This window comes from Chiloscyllium punctatum, chromosome 48, assembly GCF_047496795.1.
Source record: "Chiloscyllium punctatum isolate Juve2018m chromosome 48, sChiPun1.3, whole genome shotgun sequence".
Lineage (NCBI taxonomy): Eukaryota > Metazoa > Chordata > Chondrichthyes > Orectolobiformes > Hemiscylliidae > Chiloscyllium > Chiloscyllium punctatum.
In genome coordinates, this window is record NC_092786.1 from 22,165,365 (window position 1) to 22,186,472 (window position 21,108).

The following is a 21,108-nucleotide window of genomic DNA, read 5'->3' on the forward strand; positions in this document are numbered from 1 at the left end:
AGGATGCATTTTTTTCAAGCATGAACCAGATGAATAATAGTCACATCACAGGAGAGGTTTCCACTTCACATTGAAGCCTGCACTGGACCTTCTTCCTGGAGAGTACTCACAGTTGTCACTTTGTTTTCCAGGTCGATTCCTCCACCGATGCTGAATCCAAGGCCAGACCCTTCCTCTTTGTGCAGGACCACAACGTGAATGTCTTCAAATTGCTGTGGAGGGAGAAGGATTACAATGGCATTTGTACTTTGTGTGTACCTGCCAATCAACTTCTCAATACCTCACTACAAACTCTGGCTCTCACCCGCGAGGCAGCAGGTTGTGGGAATTTGAATTCTAGATTCAAATCTAGACTAATACTTCTCATGGAGGAGTGTGGGTGGCACTGTTTGAAGTGTTAAAATATAGAGAAGACATTAAACTGAGCTTTCATCTGCCCTCTTAAATGCACATTTAAAAAATCCCACAGCTGCTGTCTTGAGAGAGCACTGGGTCAGTGCAATATAGTGTCTTGGTACATCAACTTTGGGGACTGATTAAGAAGTAGCCAAGTTGATGTGTGACTGAAAAACCACAGCTTCAGAACAGGTAAAAGAATGGCAGGTTTCCATTCCCAACAGACATTAGTGAACTGATTAGGTCTTGCCAACAGCCTAGAATCATAGGATCCTTATAGTACCACAAGAGGCCATTCAGCCCATCAAGTCTGCACCAACCGTCCAAAGGGCACCTCCATCCATACTCACCTCCCTACCCTATCCCTGTAATACCACATTTCCTAAGGCTAACCTACCTAGCCTGCACCTCCCAGGACACCATGAACAATTTAGCATGGCCAATCTGCCAAACCTGCGCATCTTTGGACTGTGGGAAGATACCGGAGCAACCAGGGGAAACCCAAGCAAACATGGGGAGAACGTGCAAACTCCACACAGAGTTGCCTCAGGGTGAAATCCAACCTGGGTCCCTGGCGCTGTGAGGCAGCAGTGCTAACCACTGAGCCACCGTGCTGCACCAAAACTGGCAATTTGTTTTCATTGTTATTAGCATGACCTTGTACTTGCAGATTTGAGCACCATGTTTTTAGATTGGTTAGTTTTTAGATTAGATTCCCTACAATGTGGAAACAGGCCCTTTGGCCCAACCAGTCCACACCGACCCTCTGAAGAGGAACCCACCCCAGATCCATTTCCCACTGACTGATGCACCTAACACGGTGGGCAATTTAGCATGGCCAATTCACCTGGCCTGCACATCTTTGGACTGTGGGAGGAAACCGGAGCACCCGGAGGAAACCCACGCAGACACAGAGAGAATGTGCAAACTCCACACAGACAGTCGCCAGAGGCTGGAATCGACCCTGGGACTACGGTGCTCTAAGGCAGCAGTGCTAACCACTGAGCCACTGTGCTGCCCACGGTTGAAGACAAGTGCCAGACAGAGAAACTATTCCTGCTTGCAAGAGGATTGAGAACCAAAGAACTCAGTTTTAAAGTGTTTTACAAAAGAAGCAAAATGTCCGGTGAGGAAAGGAAAGGAAAAGCCTTGAGAGCGAGTAGTTGGGGTCTGGAATGTGGTGGCTGAGAGGGTCATGGAGGAAGGTTCAACTGAGGATTGCAATAGGCCATCGGATGATTAATAAATAGAAACAATGCAGCGTTACAGAGAAAATGCAGGAGTTTGGTAATAAGCCAAAATGCTCAGACACAATGGGCTAAATGGCCTCTTGCAACATCTTAATTCTGCAATTCTGTACTCTCCTCACACTGCCAGAGGACCTTCAGCACCATCCTGAACCATCAGAACAGTCAATAAGGAGCAAGCTTACAATTTCAATAGTGTAACACATTTCAGCTCTCCAACTGAGCATTAATCTAGATTACAAAATACCCTTCTCCCACCTAGAATTTCTGTAGAAAGTGAAGAAATATCATCTTAGCCAACACTGCTTACATTACAAAGAATTTCAAAGAACTCATAGAAACGGGTCAACCATCCAAGGTTGGTTATGTGGCACACAGCTTCTTCCCATTCGGCTTCATCTCACATGGTTTTTATTTATTCAGGCAGTAGAATAGACATAGAATCCCTTCAGTGGAAGCAAGCCTTTCAGCCTGCAAGTCCATGCCAATCTTTCAAAGAACATCCCACCCAGACCCCACACCATCCCATTTCCCCATTTCCCATGGCTAACCCACCTAGTCTACACATTGTGGGAGGAGACTGGAGCTCCCAGAGGAAAACCACACAGACACGGGGAGAACATGCAAACTCCAAATGGGCAGTCACCCAAATTGAACCCAGGTCCCTGATGCTGTGAGGCAGCAGTTCTAACCACTGAGCCACTGTGCCCAGTGTGATGTGAGCATCGCTGGGCCAGCTTTTATTGCACACCCTGAACTGCCCTGGAGAGGAAGGTGGTGAGCTGCCTTCTTTATAACCACTGGAGTCCGTGTGGTATAGACATACCCAGAAAGCTGTTAGAGAGGCCGTTCCCGGATTTTGATCCAGTGACAGTGAAGGAACAGCAATTTCTTTCCAAGTCAGGATGGCTTGTAGGTTGGAGTGGAATGGAGTGTCCTCATATATCTGTCAGTCTTGTTCTTCTAAGTGCTAGGGATTGCAGGTTTGGGGAGTGCTACCTAAAAAATCTGGGGAAGTTGCTGTAGTGCATCTTGTAGACGGTATGCATCACTGCTACTGTGTGTCGGCAGATTAGGGAGTGAATGTTGAAGTATTAACTATCAAGCCAACACAGCAAAAAAAAAGCATAGTGCATGAAAAATAACTCATTGTCTTCAAAGTGCTTTGAGCTATCAACAAAAGATGTGAGAAGGCAATGTATAAAAGCAATTTTTTCTTTCTTTCTCTTTTTCTCTTTCCTTCTCTGTCAATTGTTCTGTCCTTTCTGACTCTCACACATTGCGAAGATTCCTTCTGGTGAGAAAATTTCAAATTGTTTGTGAGCAGATTGCATCTTAAATTCATCCAACTATAACTGTTACAGAAAGATGTACAGCATGGAAACAGACCCTTTGGTCCAATTCGTCCATGCTGACTAATTCTGTTCGTCACGGTAATCAAATCCTTTACTTCTGCAAGACTAGTGGGACATGAGACAGAGTTTATAAAAACCTGCAAAAGGATTTAGAAGAGAAGGAGTTTGACATAACAGATGTGTGTACATCACATTCTTGGGCATAACCCTGACTAATCCTACAAATTGCCTTTGCTACCTAGTAAACAAAGGAAAAACATTTTTTTGCACTGAAATAAAATTGACCTAACCATCTAAAAGGTCTAGGGACTAAATGCTGAAATGCTTCTCACCAGTCCCGAGTCTTGCTCATGGGAGCATGGATCCATGAATTCAGGCCTGGATATTCGCATTAATAATTCAGAAACTTTTAACTTTTGGATGATTTTAAGTAAGTGTGAGGATTTTGTAAGCTGCTTTTTCTCAGAGGAATTAATGCAGGGGTCATTGCTTCCTGTCATTTCGTAACTATCAGCAAAGTGGTAGATGGTGAATTTGTACAGTATCTGCATCAATTAGGAGGGTGCTTTGGAATTAGCACAGGAGAACAAATGATATCAGAAGAAAAGACACTTTCAGTGCAGAATACAAGTTTATGCATCCTCACTTGTTATTGTTAGGTTTGTTCAATGTGGAAAATCAGATTTAAAAAGCACCTACTCTTAGTCTATAAAATGTGAATGATAGCTTCACATTAACAGCTAGAGTAGAGGCCTTCAGGATTTTCACTACAGATGCACTTCTATGACTCTGTTTCCAATGTGGAGCCTTAAATATAGTTCAGAGAAGGAAGCAGCACTAATAACTTATCTCCTGTGCTCGAGTCCTGTGCAAGACTCCAAAGTGAGAAACTCCACAAGACCACCCCTCAAATGTACCTAAAATATTATTTTGAGATTTGTATATGTTCCTAAACACAACAGAGAAATATAATCATACTCAGACAGAGAGGGGAATCAGGGATATGACCACATCAAGTTAAAGATCAAGCCAAATAAACTCATCAAATCTGTGTTATTGCAACAATTCTACTGTTTCGTATGACAAACCAATCTCCAGAGCAGACCACTAGTTTAGTTTATACTCCCATATTTTTGTTGCTAAGGGCCTATTCATAAGAGTAGACCTTACAGGTCCTAGAGCCTGCTCTCAGTATGATCTTAGCTGATCATCTGCCACAATTCAAAATTTCCCATTATCCTTAAAACGTGCCCCAAAGTCAGTGTTAGCCAATTGCTGGGGCATTGCGCTCATTCCTTCATGGTCAAACCTTTAAGGTCTCCTCATCCAAGCTCTTCACTTCCTCGATCAGTTTTTCCAGCTCGTCTGCAGGGATTGAGGATATGACCGACTGGGCAGAAACACAGGCAGATAACGATGAGGAGCGTTCCCTTTTATCATCTTCGCTCTGATTTTCATCTGTCAGACTGATAGTGCAGACTCGTAATTCTGCAAGACTAGAAGAGGAGCCACACACTCAGTTTAGTTTAAGTTCATTAATGCAGGAGGAAAACACAAGCTTTTACATCAAACTCATTAAGATTTGTTTACCCATCACTTCAGCCAGGGATGAGGACATTGCGCACTGGGGTTTAGAATGAGATACTATTGTGCTAACCAAAGTTAAATTTAACTATCTCAGAAAATTTTTGTCCACTTCCTAAGATAACCTCTTCTAAAGTGCAAAATCACATTTCTACCCATTAGTACTCTTAGGTAATTCACATCACAGGGTAACAGCTATCGGGGCAAAAACTGAAGTTGTGGTGATGTTTCTTGACTATAACCAGAGACCCAAGCTAATGCCCTGAGGACATAGGTTCACATTCACCATAGCAGCTGGCAGAATGTAAATACAAATGAATAAATCACTAATTATAAACTTGTCTGGCAGTAATGGTGGCCATTGTATATATCATTGATTGTCTTGCTATTCTCCTTCAGGGAAGAAAATCTACATCCTTACTCAGTTTGATCTACATGTGACTCCAATCCCACAGCAATGTGGATGGCTCTTAACTACCTTCTGAAATGCTCAATTCAGGGACACAAAGCAAATATGCACAGATCTCAGGAAAGGATAAAGAACAGAATTTGTAATTGATATTACAGTTACCCATTGATTTCTAATGGAGTCACATTACATCTTCTCAAGCAAGCACAACTTTTTCATGCAGTGATTTAAGTACAGGTCCATAGTTCCTTGAAAGTGGAGTCGCTGGTAGACAGGATAGTGAAGGCGATGTGTGGTATGCTACCATTATTGGTCAGTGCATGGAGTATAGGAGTTGGGAGGTCATGTTGCAGCTGTACAGGACATTGGTTAGGCCATTTTTTAAAATCTGGCATTCAATTCTAGTCTGTCTGCTATGGGAAAGATGTTGTGAAATTTGATGTAGAGGTGCCGGTGTTGGTCTGGGATGGACAAGGTCAGAGGTCAGTCGACACCAGGTTGTGGTCCAACAGGTTGACGTGAAATTACAAGCTTTTGGACCGTTACCCCTTCATGGCGAGTGAGAGAGAAGCACACAGACACAGAATTGATAGGCCAAGAGATCAATGGGCAGAGGGATCCAAAGATGAGATCATATAGTTATGCTCTCTCTAACTTAATTAGTTTGTACAGTTTTGGATTACTTATTACTTTGGCTACAGCCTTGGTGTGAGACTTTTACACCGAATATGTTATTCCAATCATTTGGTTGTTTCCAACACCACCTTATTTTTATTTTTTTGTAATCATCTTTCTGCCTCATTTAATCGGATTATCGGTCATCCCTTCACTTGCTATTTAGTTGTTGACACTTCACTCACACTGTATGACACTCTTGATCCCCTATAGTGACCTAATATTCAACCTGTCGACCCTCTACTCTCACCCTTTGTCTGATACTTTGATCTCTCTGCCCATTGTGATTGTGTGCTTCTCTCTCACTTCACCAGATGGAGGGGAAACACTCTGGAAGGCTTGTGATTTCAAATATATCAGTTAGACTATAACCTGGTGTCATCTGACTTCCAACCTTGTGAAACTTGAAAGAGCTCGGAAAAGATTTATGCGGACGTTGCCAGGGTTGGAGGATTTGAGAGGCTGTTTTCCATGGAGCATCGGAGGCTGAGGGGAGACCTTATAGAGGTTTATAACATCATGAGGGGCATGGATAGGGTAAACCGACAAGGTCTTTTCCCCCTGGGGTGGGGGAGTCCAACATTAGAGGGCACAGGTTTCTGCTGAGAGGGGGAAAATATAAAAGCGACCGAAGGAGCAACTCTTTCACACAAAGGGCAGTGCGTGTTCAGAATGAGATGCCAGAGGACATGGTGGAGGCTTGTACAATTGCAACATTTAAAAGATATTTGGATGAGTGTATGAATAAGGAGGGTTTAAGATGGAAATGGGCCAAAAATGTGGCAAATGGGACTAGACTTATTTAGAATATGTGGCTGGTATGGACGAGTAGGGTCGGTTTCTGTGCTGTATCACTCTATGCCTCTGTGACGCTAAGTGTGTAAAATAGGAATCAGATGGTGGGACTATTTACACGGTACATTTAAACTTATGGGCACCATTTGTGTGCAAGGTTCATTCAACCCAAAAGCTCCATTTAAATGAGAGGAACTCCCAACATGTGACCACAGGAGTTGACAAGTTTCTCAGTCATTTGTTTGCTCATTGTCAACGTAGCCCATAAACATACATTTCAGACATCAATACAGAAACAAATACAGCGGTTTCATTTACTGCCAGCCTTGCGTCAGAACAACCTTCAACTCTAAGGCAGAAGGAAATGGGTTCAAGTCATAGGGCAGAGACTGTGCTCAGTTTCAGTTGACACACCAATGCAGTACTGGAGTGTTGCATTGTCTGAAATGCCAGTTTCTGGATGAGATATTAAACAAAGGTTTTGTCTACTCTGTTAGGCACCCTAGGAATCTTGTATGTTTCATTCTTCTAAACACCGAGTACAGGCCAAACCTACTCAGCTTCTCCCCATGTGAACATCCCTCCATACCCAGAGTCAGCCAAACTACCCTTCTCTAGGCCGTCTCCAATACCAATATCTCTTTTCTTCGAGAAGATGACCAAAAACTATTCACAGTACACCAGGTCCAGTCTGACTAATGTCTTGTCGATGTTTTGCAGTCTTTCCCTTTTCCATAGCCCATCTCTTTTGAAATAAAACCTAACAGTCCATTTTTCCTTCCTGTTTACCTGCGAAAATGGAGTACTAGCTTTTTGTGATTCGTGAACAAAGACCCCCCCCCCAAAAAAATCTGTGCTCCAACTTCCTGCTGTCTTCCTCATTTCAATAATATTCAGCTAGTTTATTGTTCTTACCATGTATGGAACCTCACATTTTCTCACATTATATTCCACCCGCCGAGTTTCTGCCTGGTCTGCCTATATCCCTCTGTTGACACCTTGTGTCATCCACAAACTTGGTTTACAGTACATTTACATCCATCATCTAAGTCAGTAATATACATTGGAAATAATCGTGTCCCGGCACTGGCTCCTCTAGCACTATGCAAGTTGGAAATTGCTATTCTGAAAATACCTCCACTTTCTGGCTTCTATTAGTTAGCCAATCCTCTATACCTGCTGATATACTATCTGCAATGGGCTCTTGTCTTATTATGCACCTGTATGTACAATTCTGTATTAAATGCCTTTTGGAAATACAAATACATTACAGCTACTGCTTCTCCTTGGTCTATCCTGCTTGTTACCTCCTCAAAAGAATTCTAGTACATTTATCCAGCGTGATTTCCTCTTCTTGAAACAATGTTGATTCTGCTTGATTGTATTGTGTCCTTCTAAATGCTCTACTATTACACCTTTTATAACAGACAGACTCCTAATGACATATGTTAAGCTAACTGGCCTCTGGTTACATGATCTTTTGTATTGCTCCCGAATTGAATAAGGGTGCTACATTGACAGTTTTCCAATGCTCTGGGACTGTTCCAGAGTCCTGGAAAAATACAGCCAATGGATCCATTATCCCTTTTACATCCTAGGATGTAATCCATCAGGTCCCAGGGACTTAATGGCCGTTAACCCCATTAGCTTCTTCCAAGTTTCTCACTCTCAAACGGAATACTAAATTCTATCACGTTATGGTCACTAAATCCTATTTTCTACTCGGAGATCTTTTTTAAAAACTAAACCTGCCACATTAGACATGCCCAGACCCAGCTAGTCAGAGCAGCAGCCAGAGTTTCTCAATAAAAAAGCCTGAGTGTTGAGGCCCATATTGAGCTCAGCAGATCAGCAGCTAAAGCCAACAGGAACCCTGTGAGAATTCACAAAGACTGATAAGAGTGACCTTAGTGTAAAGCAGAGAGCTGATTGGTTAATGGTTAAAGTATTTTATTTCTTCACTTTAAAGCTGTATTAAGGAAAGAGAAGGGTTCTAGTTTCTTTTTAAAAGAAAAGAAAATTAATTTTCTACCTGGCTTTAAATTTAGGGTAGGACTATTATAACTAAGCAGATGGTGGGGAGCTCATTGTCCTATGCTGCACAGCCTGTAGTATGTGGTAAGTTTTAGCCAATCCTGGATGACCACATCTGCAGCAAGTGTCATCAGTTCAGCCAATTTGGGTGCTGGCTGGAACCACAGTAGCTCATTGAGGAGGCTGAGAGTTACGTGGAGAGCGTGTAGTCACCCTTCAGTTTAAGAGGGGGGGGGGGTATCAGTCAGAAGAAGGGAGGTAGTCAGGCAAAGTCTAATGTGCATCCTACTCCAGAACAGCTTTTCTGGCAAAACAGGGGAGTGGGGCTAATCAACCATGATCTCATTGAATGGCAGGACAGGCTTCAGGGGCCGAATGGCCTCCTATTTCTTATGACTGTCACATTTTCCGACATACACCAGCCTGAGGACCTTTGGATATCCTGAGGTTTTAAAAGGTTTTCTATAAATATGTGGTTTAATTCATTCATTCATTTATTTCCCTGATGCTGATGCTCTGTGGGGAGAGGGGTAATTCCTGGGCAGTCCCTTTCTTGATTATAGGGCTCTCCTTCCAGGGGCAGCAGTTGACCAAATCCTTCCTGGGACAAGAAAATATTCACCAAACTTAATAATCAAGAACAGCCCGCTGGGACAGGGACATCTGTTACCAAGACCACACAGCAGAGAAGGAATGTTGGAGTTTGAATTCAATCACATGGTTCCAGGATAATAGGAACATTCAGGAGTTGGGAAAGAGAATTTGGTCCAGCGATCTCTATGTTTTCTGGCTGAACTCAAGTTCCCATCCCTACCTTTTCACCAAATCCTTTGGTGTTGATTTTTTCCTGAAATATAGCTCTTTAGGGGAGTAAAGGGCTGGCACAGTGGCTCAGCGGTTAGCACTGCTGCCTCACAGCACCAGGGTCTCAGGTTCAATTCCAGCCTTGGGTGACTGTCTGTGTAGAGTTTGCACATCCTCCCTGTGTCTGCGTGGGTTTCCTCCGGGTGCTCTGGTTTCCCCCCCATAGTCCAAAGATGTGCAAGTTAGGTGAATTGGCCATGCTAAATTGCCCATAGGTTAGGTGCGTTAGTCAGAGGGAAATGGGTCTGGGTGGGTTGCGCTTTGGCGTGTCGGTGTGAACTTGTTGGGCCGAAGGGCCTGTTTCCACACTAAGTAATCTAATCTAAAACATGACAATGATTTACTGTGAAGTGCAGTGACTGTTGTACTGGAGATAAATGTGACAATTTTGGACATATTGAGACTCACAATTAACGATGAGGTTACTGATCAGGTAATCTGAAACAAAAACAAATTGCTGGAAAAGCTCAACAGATCTGGCAGCATCCGTGGAGTGAAATCAGAGTTAACGTTTTGAGTCGAGAGACCGTCAGAACTCTAAACTCTGGAAATCTGAACATTTGGTGGAAATGGCTAAGGGCCAATGTTGACTAAAGGACGTGAGATAATTTCTAGTGCCCTATTTAAGGGAACATTCAGCCAGACAGCACAAGACAAGAGACAGAGTTGTGTATTATTGCTGTAACATTATACTCCCTATTCTCCAATCCATTTTTCACTCCAATAAGGCATCACTTCAGCAGCAGAAACTGTCAGAGTTTGTCCTTCGGTCACTAAAGCAAAGTATTGGCTTGATATTACACCCAAACAGTAACATATTTGACAAAGAGAACCCCTCAATAATCACTGGAACATCAGTTTAGTGGCCCTAGTGAGGTTTGATAAGCAAGCATCTGCGTCAGAAACAAATTTAAAACCAATTAAACTGCCTTCTGAGCAGTTTACTAAAATGATTTTGTATTTGTATTAATTTATATTAAGTGGTGGTGATACATAATTTGTAAAATAGTTTATATAAAAGTGAAAGTTTTTGATGCGTTGCCCAGTCAGCAATGAGGGGTGAATATTATGGTCTGTTATTGGCTTTATTAACCTGTCTCAAAGACCAAGAGGAATATGATTGGCTCTCAGTTGTTCTTGGGAGCCCCCTGGAGGATTCCACAGAGCACTACTTGCAGTGACCAACTTTGATCAGGAGATAGGAACTAGTGGCAAGAGAGGACTAATTGGCTTATTCAGCCTGCCCCACCATTTAATACCTTCATGGTTGATCTGTTGCCTCCAGGTTCACTTTCTTGCCAGCTCCCAATATCCCTTAATTCACTGAGACCTCAAAATGGATTGCAATTCAGGCCAAAAGTTTTGCCCTCCATGACTTGAGTTATTGACACATCCTACCTGAGAGAGAAGCCTTTCTCCAGCTGACAGTTGTTAACCGGTGATGCCAATGGGGATTGATCAGTCCACAACAGGTCCTGGTTGGAAGGAGAGTAAGGAGAGCTAGGGCACGTGTTCCTGGGGCTTCCACACCAAGATCCTGGTGACTGTGGAAATGCAAGTACACTTTTCATCAGAGCATGCGAGACCTGGTTGCTGATGGTATGTATCTTGTCACTGCTTGCAGACAGCAATCCTTCTCTCGTACCTTTTACTTCAAAAGCATCATATGAGGAATTGGAGGCTAGTGGGAAGCTCCTAGTTCGAAGGCCAGGTGACTTTACCAGCTGTGACAATACTTGTGGGGAGCCACATGGGGAGATAGATAGTTCACTACTCACACTGTTACTTCTCCTTGGACCACAGCTCGAGGAAATCTTGCCATCTTGAGCTTCAGCTGGTGGCTCAGCCCCTACCTTCTGGGATACAGTCACTGCTTTCCCATTATCAGGTGGCTGGGTGGCAGGGACTGGAGATGGAGGCGGTGCCTTCGAATCACGTTCAATACTTGGCGCCGAGACGGTTCTTTCCACGGTTTTGGCTGAAACTGGAGATGGTGAGCAAGTGTCCCTTTTGTTCCCTTTGTCCAGGGTGTCAGCACTAGAAAGTGTTTCAAATGAATAGATCCTTTGTTTTATGGACTGGGCTTGGGGAGCTACATTTCGAGATGAACCAAAGCGCCTCTCCTTGCTGCTCTTCATCATGGTGTCAGGCACCTCCATCCCATTCCTTGAAGCTTTCAGACTCTGGCGGGACCACACTGGCTTGGGGGCAACAGGGGGCCCTTTCTTTACACTGGTCTTTTCTGCTGCTGAAGTAGTGGCACCACTCTCTGTTTTCAAACCAGCCATTAAAGTGCGATTCCTGCCGGCTTCAAATGAACAGGCTGTTGCTCTTCCCTGTAGTTCAGGGTCATCTGTTGGAGATGTTCCTGTTTGATCATTTCTGGATCCTGTAGCTTGAGAGCGTGAGGGGAAAGCATATTTGGACGAAGGCTCTGATATTCTTCCCTCTACTGCCGTGTCAGTTAGAACGAGGTTGAGCTGCTTCGAAGTTTGCCCTTCCACATCCTCAGCTGGAGGCAAGCTTTGACTTGTCTCATTTTTATGTGAAGCAATAGATTTGGAAAGAGTCGAGTTTGAATTGCTGTTCTCCACAGAACCATCTCCATCAGACAGTCCATTGGTAAACGGACTGTGTTTGCTTTCAGTTCCATCCTGACTTTCTGCTCTTTGAGGGGGAGCTGACGGTTTGGAAAGTCTGCGAGATTGTGCAGTTGCTTGGTTCCCCTCCATTGCGTTATGAACAACTTCACCCCCCGAGTCCTCCATCATTGCAGATATACTTCTTGTTTGGAGGTTTTCTGTCGCTTCAGCAGTCTGCTTGCAGGCTTCCTGTTTCTCCCCCTCACAGCACAGATTCACACACGCCTGCCTTCTTAGCAGTGGCCTTGCTGGGCAGTTAGCTGAATTGCAAATGCACTGAATTAGTAACATCACTCTAAAGCCTATCATGATGACATTGCATAATGCTGCAAGCTTCGAACCCAAGCCCGGCGAACGTGATGGTGGTATTTATTTAATCTTCTCTTGAAACCTGGCACACAGTGTCATTTTGTAAACGCCATGGATTGGTGATTGATGGGGGATTGGTGGTGAAAGAGGTCACCCACATTCAGAATCTTAGAACCAACTATAATGCAAAGCACAATATGGACTGTCCATCCGACAGTTTAAGTAAAACACTCCCCAGCAAAAAAAAATCAAACCAAAGCAATTTAAAATTCCGATGTGTTAATCGCTGTTGCATTACATGTGGTTCTACTGTCACTATTAAATTGTGATGCAGGAATATGAAGTGCAATGTTATTATATCCCTTAAATCTTCTGAAACTGATCATGGGAACTTGCTACTTAATTTAACAATGCCATTTTTAAACGCAGCTACTTAAATTCTATCACTTAATGAAAAACCCACACTCTGTAAAGTTCTGTCTTGTTTCCTGTGACTTGACATGCACAGTTTCACATTGTCAATTTTTTCAGCTGTCTGAAATTGAATAACTTCAGATGTTTAGAATTTACATATTAAAATATTTAAATATTAAAATTTACATACTGAAGACAAGCATTGTGCTTCACCAGTATTCCCCTCCCAGCCAACCAAATCAAATGCTCAGTCATTTCAACAACAAAAAAATACCTTGATTTGCTCCTTTTAATTCAAGCCAATTTGAGTCCAGGACAGTTAAATGCTGATCTCCAGCCAGTCCTGACGTGAGGAGGTTGCTGTCAATGTAAACTGCTTTGTCCTCTGGTGGCTTCTGACTCTTTACTTCCTGTGAAACAAACAGGAAACTCGCATTTCAAAGGTACTTACTGTCAGTTAGTGACAGAGGATTGCAAAGGTGCTAGATTATTATCCACTGAGTAGGGAGCTGAGAGAAGGCTGATCATTTGGACTGGCAACTAAACCCTTCTGGCTTATTCAATACGTGTTTGGACAGTGAAATGTATCTGGTCCTGGCAAAGGGCTGAACAAAGTTGCAACATTCACCAATACAAAGTTAAAAATCACACAACACCAAGTTATAGTCCAACAGGTTTATTTGGAAGCACTAGCTTTCAGAGCGCTGCTCATTGGACTCACCACATCTTTTTATCATTAGCATTATATCATAACCATTTGAGCTTAATGGCTAGCTCAGTGATACCACTTACTCTGAGTCATAGGTTCAGGCTCTGCCCTGGATCTTGAGCACCAGAACGACGTGTCTGTGTAGTACTGAGAGTGCCTTGCATAGAGCCGTACAACATGGAATCAAACTCTTCTGTCCAACTCGTCCATGCTGACCAAGTTTCCCAAACGAAACTAGCTCCCTGCATTTGGCCCATGTCCCTCCAAACCTTCCTTATTCATGTACCTATTCAAAGTTTTTAATTGTTGTAACTGTACCTGCATCTACTGCTTCCTTTGGAAGTTCGTTCCACATATGATCCACCCTGTGTGAAAACGTTGCCCCTCAGGTTTCTTTTAAATCTTTCTCCTCTCACCTTAAAAATATGCCCCCTAGTTTTGAACTCTCCCAACTTAGGGAAAAAGACCTTTGCCATTCACCTTATTTATGCCCCTCGTGATTTTATAAACTGCTTTAAGGTCACCCCTCAACTTTCTACGCTCCAATGAAAGAAGTCCCAGCCTATCCAGCTGCTCCTTCTAACTCAAACTCTCTAGCCCCAGCAACATCCTGGTAAATCTTTTCTTTACCCTCTCCAATTTACTGATGTCCTTCCTAGAGCAAGGGGACCAGGAATATCCACAGGGCTCCAAAAGGGGCCTCACCAATATCCTGGACAATCTCAACAAGACATCCCAGCTCCTATATTCAAAGGTCTGAGCAGTGAAGGCAAGCGTGCTGAATGCTTTCTTTACCACTCTGTCTACCTGTGAAGCAACTTCTAAAGAATTACAAACCTGCATCCCTAGGTCACTGTTCGACAACACGACCCAGGGCCCTACCATTAACTGTGTAAACCCTGCCCTTGTTTATTGGACAATACTTTGCATTTATCCAAATTAAGCTCCATCTGCCACTTCTTAGCCCATTGACCCAATTGATCAAGACCTCTTTGTGATCTTAGATAACCTTCTTCACTCTCCACTATACCACCAATTCTGCTGTCATCTCAAACTTACAAACTATGCCTCCTAAGTTCTCATCCAAATCGTTTATATAAATTACAAACCAGCACCCAGCATCGATCGTTGCAGGACACTGCTGGTCACAGGCATCAAGTCCAAATAACAACCCTCTACCACCACTCTGTCTCCTATCACTAAGCCAATTTTGTATCCAATTGGTAAGCTCTTCCTGAATCCCATGAGATCTAACTTCACTAATTTGCCACGCAGAATCTTGTCAAATGCTTTACTAAAGTCTATGTAGACATCGTCCATCGTTCTGCCTTCATTAATCTCAAAAGGAAATTCAATCAAGTTTGTGAAACAGGATTTCCCATTGACAAAACCCATACTGACTATTCCTAATCAGTCCTTGCCTCTCCAAATGCATATAAATGCCAAATGTCAGAACCCCCTCCAACAAGTTACTGACTGTGGATGTCAGACTCACAGTTCTATACTCCCCAGGCTTCTCCTCACAGCCTCTCTTAAATAAAAGCACAACATTAGCCACAGTCCAATCCTCCAACAGCTCACCTGTGGCTGTAGATGATACAAATATCTCTGCTCATGGCTCACAATTTCTTCCCTAACTTCCCACAATGTCTTGGAATACACTTGATCAGGTACCGGCCATGTAGCCACCTATATGTTTTTTAAGACCTCCAGCACCACTACTTCTGTAATGTGGACTGTTTTCGAGACATCAATATTTATTTCCCCAAGTTCCTTCGCCTCCATTTCTTCCTCCACAGTAAAGACTGATGCAAAATTTGTTTGTTATCTTTCCCATCTCCTGTGGTTCCAGACAGAGACAACCTTGTTCAGTTTTAAGATGGCCCTTTCTCTCTCTAGTTGTTCTTTTGCTCTTAATATATTTGTAGAAATTTTGGGATTATCCTTAACCTTATCTGCTAAGGTTATCTCAAATGCCCTTTTTGTTCTCCAGATGTTTCCCTTGAGAATGCTCCTACATCCCTTATATACTCAAGAGATTCACTTATTCTCATTGTCTACCCCTAATATAGGATTCTCTCTTATTCTTGATCAGGGCCCCATTATCTTTATTGATCCCTTGTTCCCTACTGTTATCAGCCTTAACCTTCACTCTAACAGGAACACGATGCCTCTGAATTCTCACCATCTCTTTTGAAAGCGTCCCATTTGCCAGTCATCCTTTTACTTGGGAACAGTCTACTCCAATCAACTCTTGAAAGTTCCTTCAAGAGTTGATTTATTCTAAGTAAGAACCTTAACCTTTGTATGACGCCTACCCTTTTCCGTACTATTTTATTGCAGTGTGAGAATTGTCACCTTTCAGATAACCAGTTAAACAGAGACCAAAGTCTTGGGTGGGCATGAACAGCACTGTCCGAAGAAGAGAGGAGGTGTTCTCCCCCATGTCAAAGCCAAGATTCATGACAAACAAATCTTATCTGGTTGTTATCACTTTATGGAAATCTGATCAATGTGCACAAAAACTCCTAGTTAAGAAAACTGACTATACTTCAGAAGTATTTCCTTGGCTGCCAATAATTCCTGGACATCCTTAAGAGTGCTTTCGAAATGAGAAGAAACCAAGAAGCCAGTATTCCATGTCTGAGGCCCCCACCCCACCCCCTGAGGTTCCTGGATTAGCGAAAATCGAAAGAAGTGCTGAAACTTCACGTCAATTTCACTGGCTGGAATTCACATGGACATTTCCTCCTAGCCTCATGAGGATAACAAGTAGAAATTGTGCCTTTGGAAAAACTCAAGCTCTGATTGATTACACAATCTAGGACTACTATCTAAAGGGCCACTAAAAACAAAATCAGTAACAATTTCCAAAAGGAGTTTGCAGAAGGAAATGTTTTCAAGATTATGGAAAAGGATCAGGAAAGTGGCCTAATTAAGTTGCAATGCAGAAAGTTTAGCACAATCACCAAGAGTGGAATAATTATGGCAAATGATATGGAGATGCTGGTGTTGGACTGGGGCGGACAAAGTTATAAATCACACACCACCAGGTTATAGTCCAACAGGTTTATTCGGAAGCACTAGCTTTCAGAGCGCTGCTTCTTCATCAGGTGGTTATGACACACTTCACAAAGCAGAGGGGAATCTCACTCTTTCCATTGAGTGATGGTAATGATCTATTTTGTACCCAATCATAAGGAACATGCATGCAACCTGCAAAATTGCAACTCATTTCAATGTAGTCGTTTTTGATTTAACTTCAACCACATCAGACAGTGCAGCAGACTCCCACATTAAGTTCCCTAGCTTAGCTTCGGCCTTTACGTTTTCACAAGTATATCGGAACTAGTGTAGCAAAATTATTTGGTGCAACAGCCCTGTCACTCAGGGCACGCAGAAACCACACTGAATACTGCTTTTACATGGCTAAAAGTCAGCCTGAGTGCAGGTACACTTGAGAAAAACATCCTAAATGCCATTATGTTAGCACACTGACACTGACAGGCAATATTAGTTACATGTGCTTAATTTGCCAGTTATCATTCAGTTAATTTTTGTGCTAATGAAACCAAGGGATTCTGGCAACAGGAGTAAGTAGATCACTGGGACCCAGCACCACTGTCTCACAGTCATGCTTCTAGGTCACAAATCTACATCCGACAAGTGGTTTCGAGATAGCAGAATGAGAGAACGTTGTGCAGAGATATCATTCATGCCCAGCAGTCCTACTCTCACAACTCAAACAGGAAGCTGTGAGGCAATGTTCTGGGCTCTCCAGGTCCAAGTTTCAGTTAGAACAAGAGTGGAGAGGACCAGCATAGACACCACAAAACACCCTTTCCACCAGTTAAGGATGTGTATTTGGTGGTTTAGATGTCCCACACAGTCTCTTTGACAGCTACTGTGAAAAGGGTGAATACACAAGGCACTTGTGACAGCTGTTTGAGGGGAGTAGGGTGCCAGTTGGTCAGGAGACTGGCAGGGTGTCAACATGTGAGTGGGTGGATGGGTGTGTGTGTGCGCGGTAGATGGATGTGTATATCAGTGTGTGTGTGAGAGAGAATGTGTCAGTATGTGTGAGAGAACATATGTGAGTGTGTGTGATTGTGTGTCAGTGTGTGTGTGAGAGAGAGAATATGAATCTTTGTGGGTCACAGAGTGTCTGTGTGCACATGTTGTATTAGATTAGATTACTTAGTGTGGAAACAGGCCCTTCGGCCCAACAAGTCTACACCGACCCGCAGAAGCATAACCCACCCAGACTCATTCCCCTACATTTACCCCTTCACCTAACACTACGGGCAATTTAGCATGGCCAATTCATCTAAGCTGCACATTTTTGGATTGTGGGAGAAAACTGGAGCACCCAGAGGAAAACACAGGGAGAATGTGCAAACTCCACACAGTCAGTCGCCTGAGGCGGGAATTGAACCCAGATCTCTGGCGCTGTGAGGCAGCAGTGCTAACCACTGTGCCACCGTGCCGCCCACAGTTTAATAGTTATGTGGGAGTTTCATTAGCTTTTTAATCTTTAACCTTCCTGGAATAACAGTGAAGCTTAAGTGAAATCTTCAACCCTAAAGGGTTTTTATCAGACAGTTATAGACACACAGTAATTGCATCAAGGAAAATTCCATTTTCAGGGAAATCTACTTTGGTAGGAAAATAGCCATTACATCACATTTGAGACTAAGTATTGAACTTTAAAAGACCTTATGCCCTTGTTCATTAGTCACTCCAAGCTGATGTATAGGTTTAGCAAGCAATTAAGAAATGACTTTACTACAACAGAATTGGAGTGAAGAAGATCGAAGGATCTGTTTCCGTGCTGTATGACTCTATGCCATCCTACAAACACAGAGACCCTTGGTGAGATCGTACCTACAATATTTAGTGCAGATTTTAAAAAATATTAATTCATGGGGATGTGGGGGTCGCTGGCTGGGCCAAAACTTCTTACCCGTCCTTAGTTGCCCTTCAGAGGATGGTGGTGAGCTGCCTTCTTGAACCGTCGCAGTCCATTTGGTGTGAGCATTTGGTAAAGAAATGGCATTATATTTCCAAATCAAGATGTCGAGTGGTTTAGAGAGGAATTTGTAGGTGGTGGTGTTCCCATGTATCTGCTACACTTGTCCTTCAAGGTGGAAGTGGTTATGAATTTTGAGAGGTACTGTCTAAGGAGCCCAAAAGAATTTCTGGAGTGCATCTTGTAACTAGCGTTTGGTATCCTTGTCGACAGAAAGATGTACTTGCAATGAAAGCTAAGGAAACTAATCCCTGGCCTAGATATATTGTCCAATGAAGAGAGATGAAATGACTGGACCTACACTGTCTGGAGTTTTGAAGAATGGGAGGGGATCTCATTGAAACATACAACCTTTTTACAGAGCTCAGCAGGGTAGATGCAGGAAGGGTGTTTCCCCTGGCTGAGGAACTATAGATCCACGCCTACAATCTTGGAATAGGAGCAGACTATTTAGGAATGAGGTTCAGAAGAATTTCTTCACCCAGATGGTGGTGGACCTTCGGAATTCTCTACTCCAGAAGCTTTGGAAGCTCAGTCACCAAGTGTGTTCAGGCCAAACATTGAAATATTCCTACAGAGCAAGACCACCAAGGGATAAGGGGACAGGATGTGAAAACGGTGTTGAAGTGGAAGATCAGCCAAGATCAGATTGGATGGTGGAGCAATGGCCTATTTCTACTCCTAGGTTCTCACCTCTTATACACTGCACCTCACGGAGACAGACAGCTCTTTACTTGATCAAAGTCTCAGGTGATGCTGGCCAACTAGTGAGAGCTAGGGTAACATTTTCCACTCATCACCTTGGTATAAAGCAGAATCTAACCCTTTGTTTAGTTGCTCTCTTGCCTGAGGGTCAACAATCATTATTGAGTGAAACCATGCAACACCTATTGATTGGACACTTTCAATGAGTTCATGCACATATTGCAGTTGTAAATCTGTTTGGTTCCTACCTGAGAAAGGTCATGCTGAGATGGTCCATCCTTTGTGTGCATGTGGAGACCTCCATTCACTTCTATAGCAAGTTGGTCTTTCTGCAGACTGCTCCCAATCCTTGGTGGAGGGGTTTGTGGGCGCATCCTCTTTGAATCATTAATGTTTCTTTTCATCATTTCTGCGGCACACTTATCAAGCTCTTTAATTTTAGCTGAATGTAAATCCTTAGTGGAAGTGGGTGAGTATTCTGGTCCATTTGGTGATGTGAAGCCAAGAGAGTCAGTGTGTGTGCCCATTTGACCATCAGAGCCAGGTATTCCTGCCTGGAAGCCTTTGCTGTGGTTAATGTAGAAGATGGTGCCACTGTTTGTGGTCGGACTATTGAAGTAACTGCTGTCACTGCTCGAACGTGTCATTGGCTTCTGCGATTTTTTGGTGAAACTTCTGTCTGTGTATCTCTCCCACATTTGCTTTCTGTGGAAAGAGATTTCATTTCTCCTTTGGTCTTAAAAAGAGAGAGTTACAATCTCAGTGAAGCTATGGAAACATCTCACATAAACACATTATAATGGCTAGGGTCTTCTTCCACAGGGTGGGGGGAGGAAGTCCAAACCTAGAGGTCATGGGTTGAAGTTGAGAGGGGGAAAGATTTAAAAGGGACCTAAGAGGCAACTTTTTCCACACAGAGGGTGGTGCGTGTATGGAATGAGCTGCCAGAGGAAGTGGTGGAGGCTGGTACAATTACAGCATGTAAAAGGTATCTGGATGGGCATATGAATAGGAAGGGATTAGAGGGATATGGGCCAAATGCTGGCAAATGGGACTAGATTATTGTCGGCGCAACATCAAGGGCCGAAGGGCCTGTACTGGGCTGTAATGTTCTACGTGTTCTATTAATTTAAGATATCCGGTCAGCATGGCTGTGTTGGACTGAAGGGTCTATTTCTGTGCTGAAATACCCCTGACTTGCGAAGATGGTCAGATTCCTTCCAACCTTTGTGCAGACTGGTCAGAGTTAATACCTGAAGTGGAAAAGATGGAGCACTGAACACATTTAACCTAACACTTCAGATGCTATGACTAAAAATTGTTGAAGCTCAAACATGTGGTTCTGTCATTAGAAACAGTCCAGAACATTCAGTAGAACGCTTCAAATGTTCCAGAAGGACAGACTGTTGAGGAGCAAAGATGGTAATCTAATATTTGCTGGGCTAGCTGAAATGAAATATGAATGGGATTGCATATGAAGCCCGGTGATGACCAAATGATTAGAAAAGTCATGAGTTTTAAAGTGTTTCTCTATTAGACTGAAGCAGTGGGTGTTTAGATTGTGGCTTTGTAGCTCAGCATAATGGACTGAACTGTCACAGTAACTCTGGAAAAGCTGAACTTTTGCTTAAAACAGGCAGAGTGGACTATTTTATCAGCTGAATACAGTTGCCTGGATGACACAAAAAGTGGTGATCAGCGAGCACGAGTTAAAGTTGACAGAAAAGCGTGAGAAAGGCAAGAGAATATGCCTCTGAGCTGGGAGATGCAAGCAAGTCTTAATGAGTTAATTGATCAACCTGATATGGAAAATATGGCTCATTGGTGATATGTGCCAATGGCCAAACTGGTCATCTAATGGAGATTGGACAGTATAAGTTTGAATGCTCAACCTCTCTATATAGAAAGAGGATAAAAAAGTTTGCCTTTAAACAGTGTTAG

General features: G+C 43.1%; 1 protein-coding gene across 2 annotated transcripts in view; it reads right to left on the reverse strand.

Annotated features, from left to right (window-relative positions):
* Positions 1-21,108, reverse strand: part of il16 (interleukin 16) — a 169,874-nt gene that overhangs the window by 12,972 nt on the left and 135,794 nt on the right. For both annotated transcript variants that reach the window (XM_072564801.1, XM_072564802.1), the window contains 5 exons: positions 19,416-19,903; positions 12,999-13,134; positions 10,758-12,261; positions 4,308-4,494; positions 111-212 (listed from right to left, as the gene is read on the reverse strand). In XM_072564801.1, coding sequence (XP_072420902.1) covers positions 111-212; positions 4,308-4,494; positions 10,758-12,261; positions 12,999-13,134; positions 19,416-19,903 — 2,417 coding nt within the window. The remainder of the gene's footprint in view (positions 1-110; positions 213-4,307; positions 4,495-10,757; positions 12,262-12,998; positions 13,135-19,415; positions 19,904-21,108) is intronic.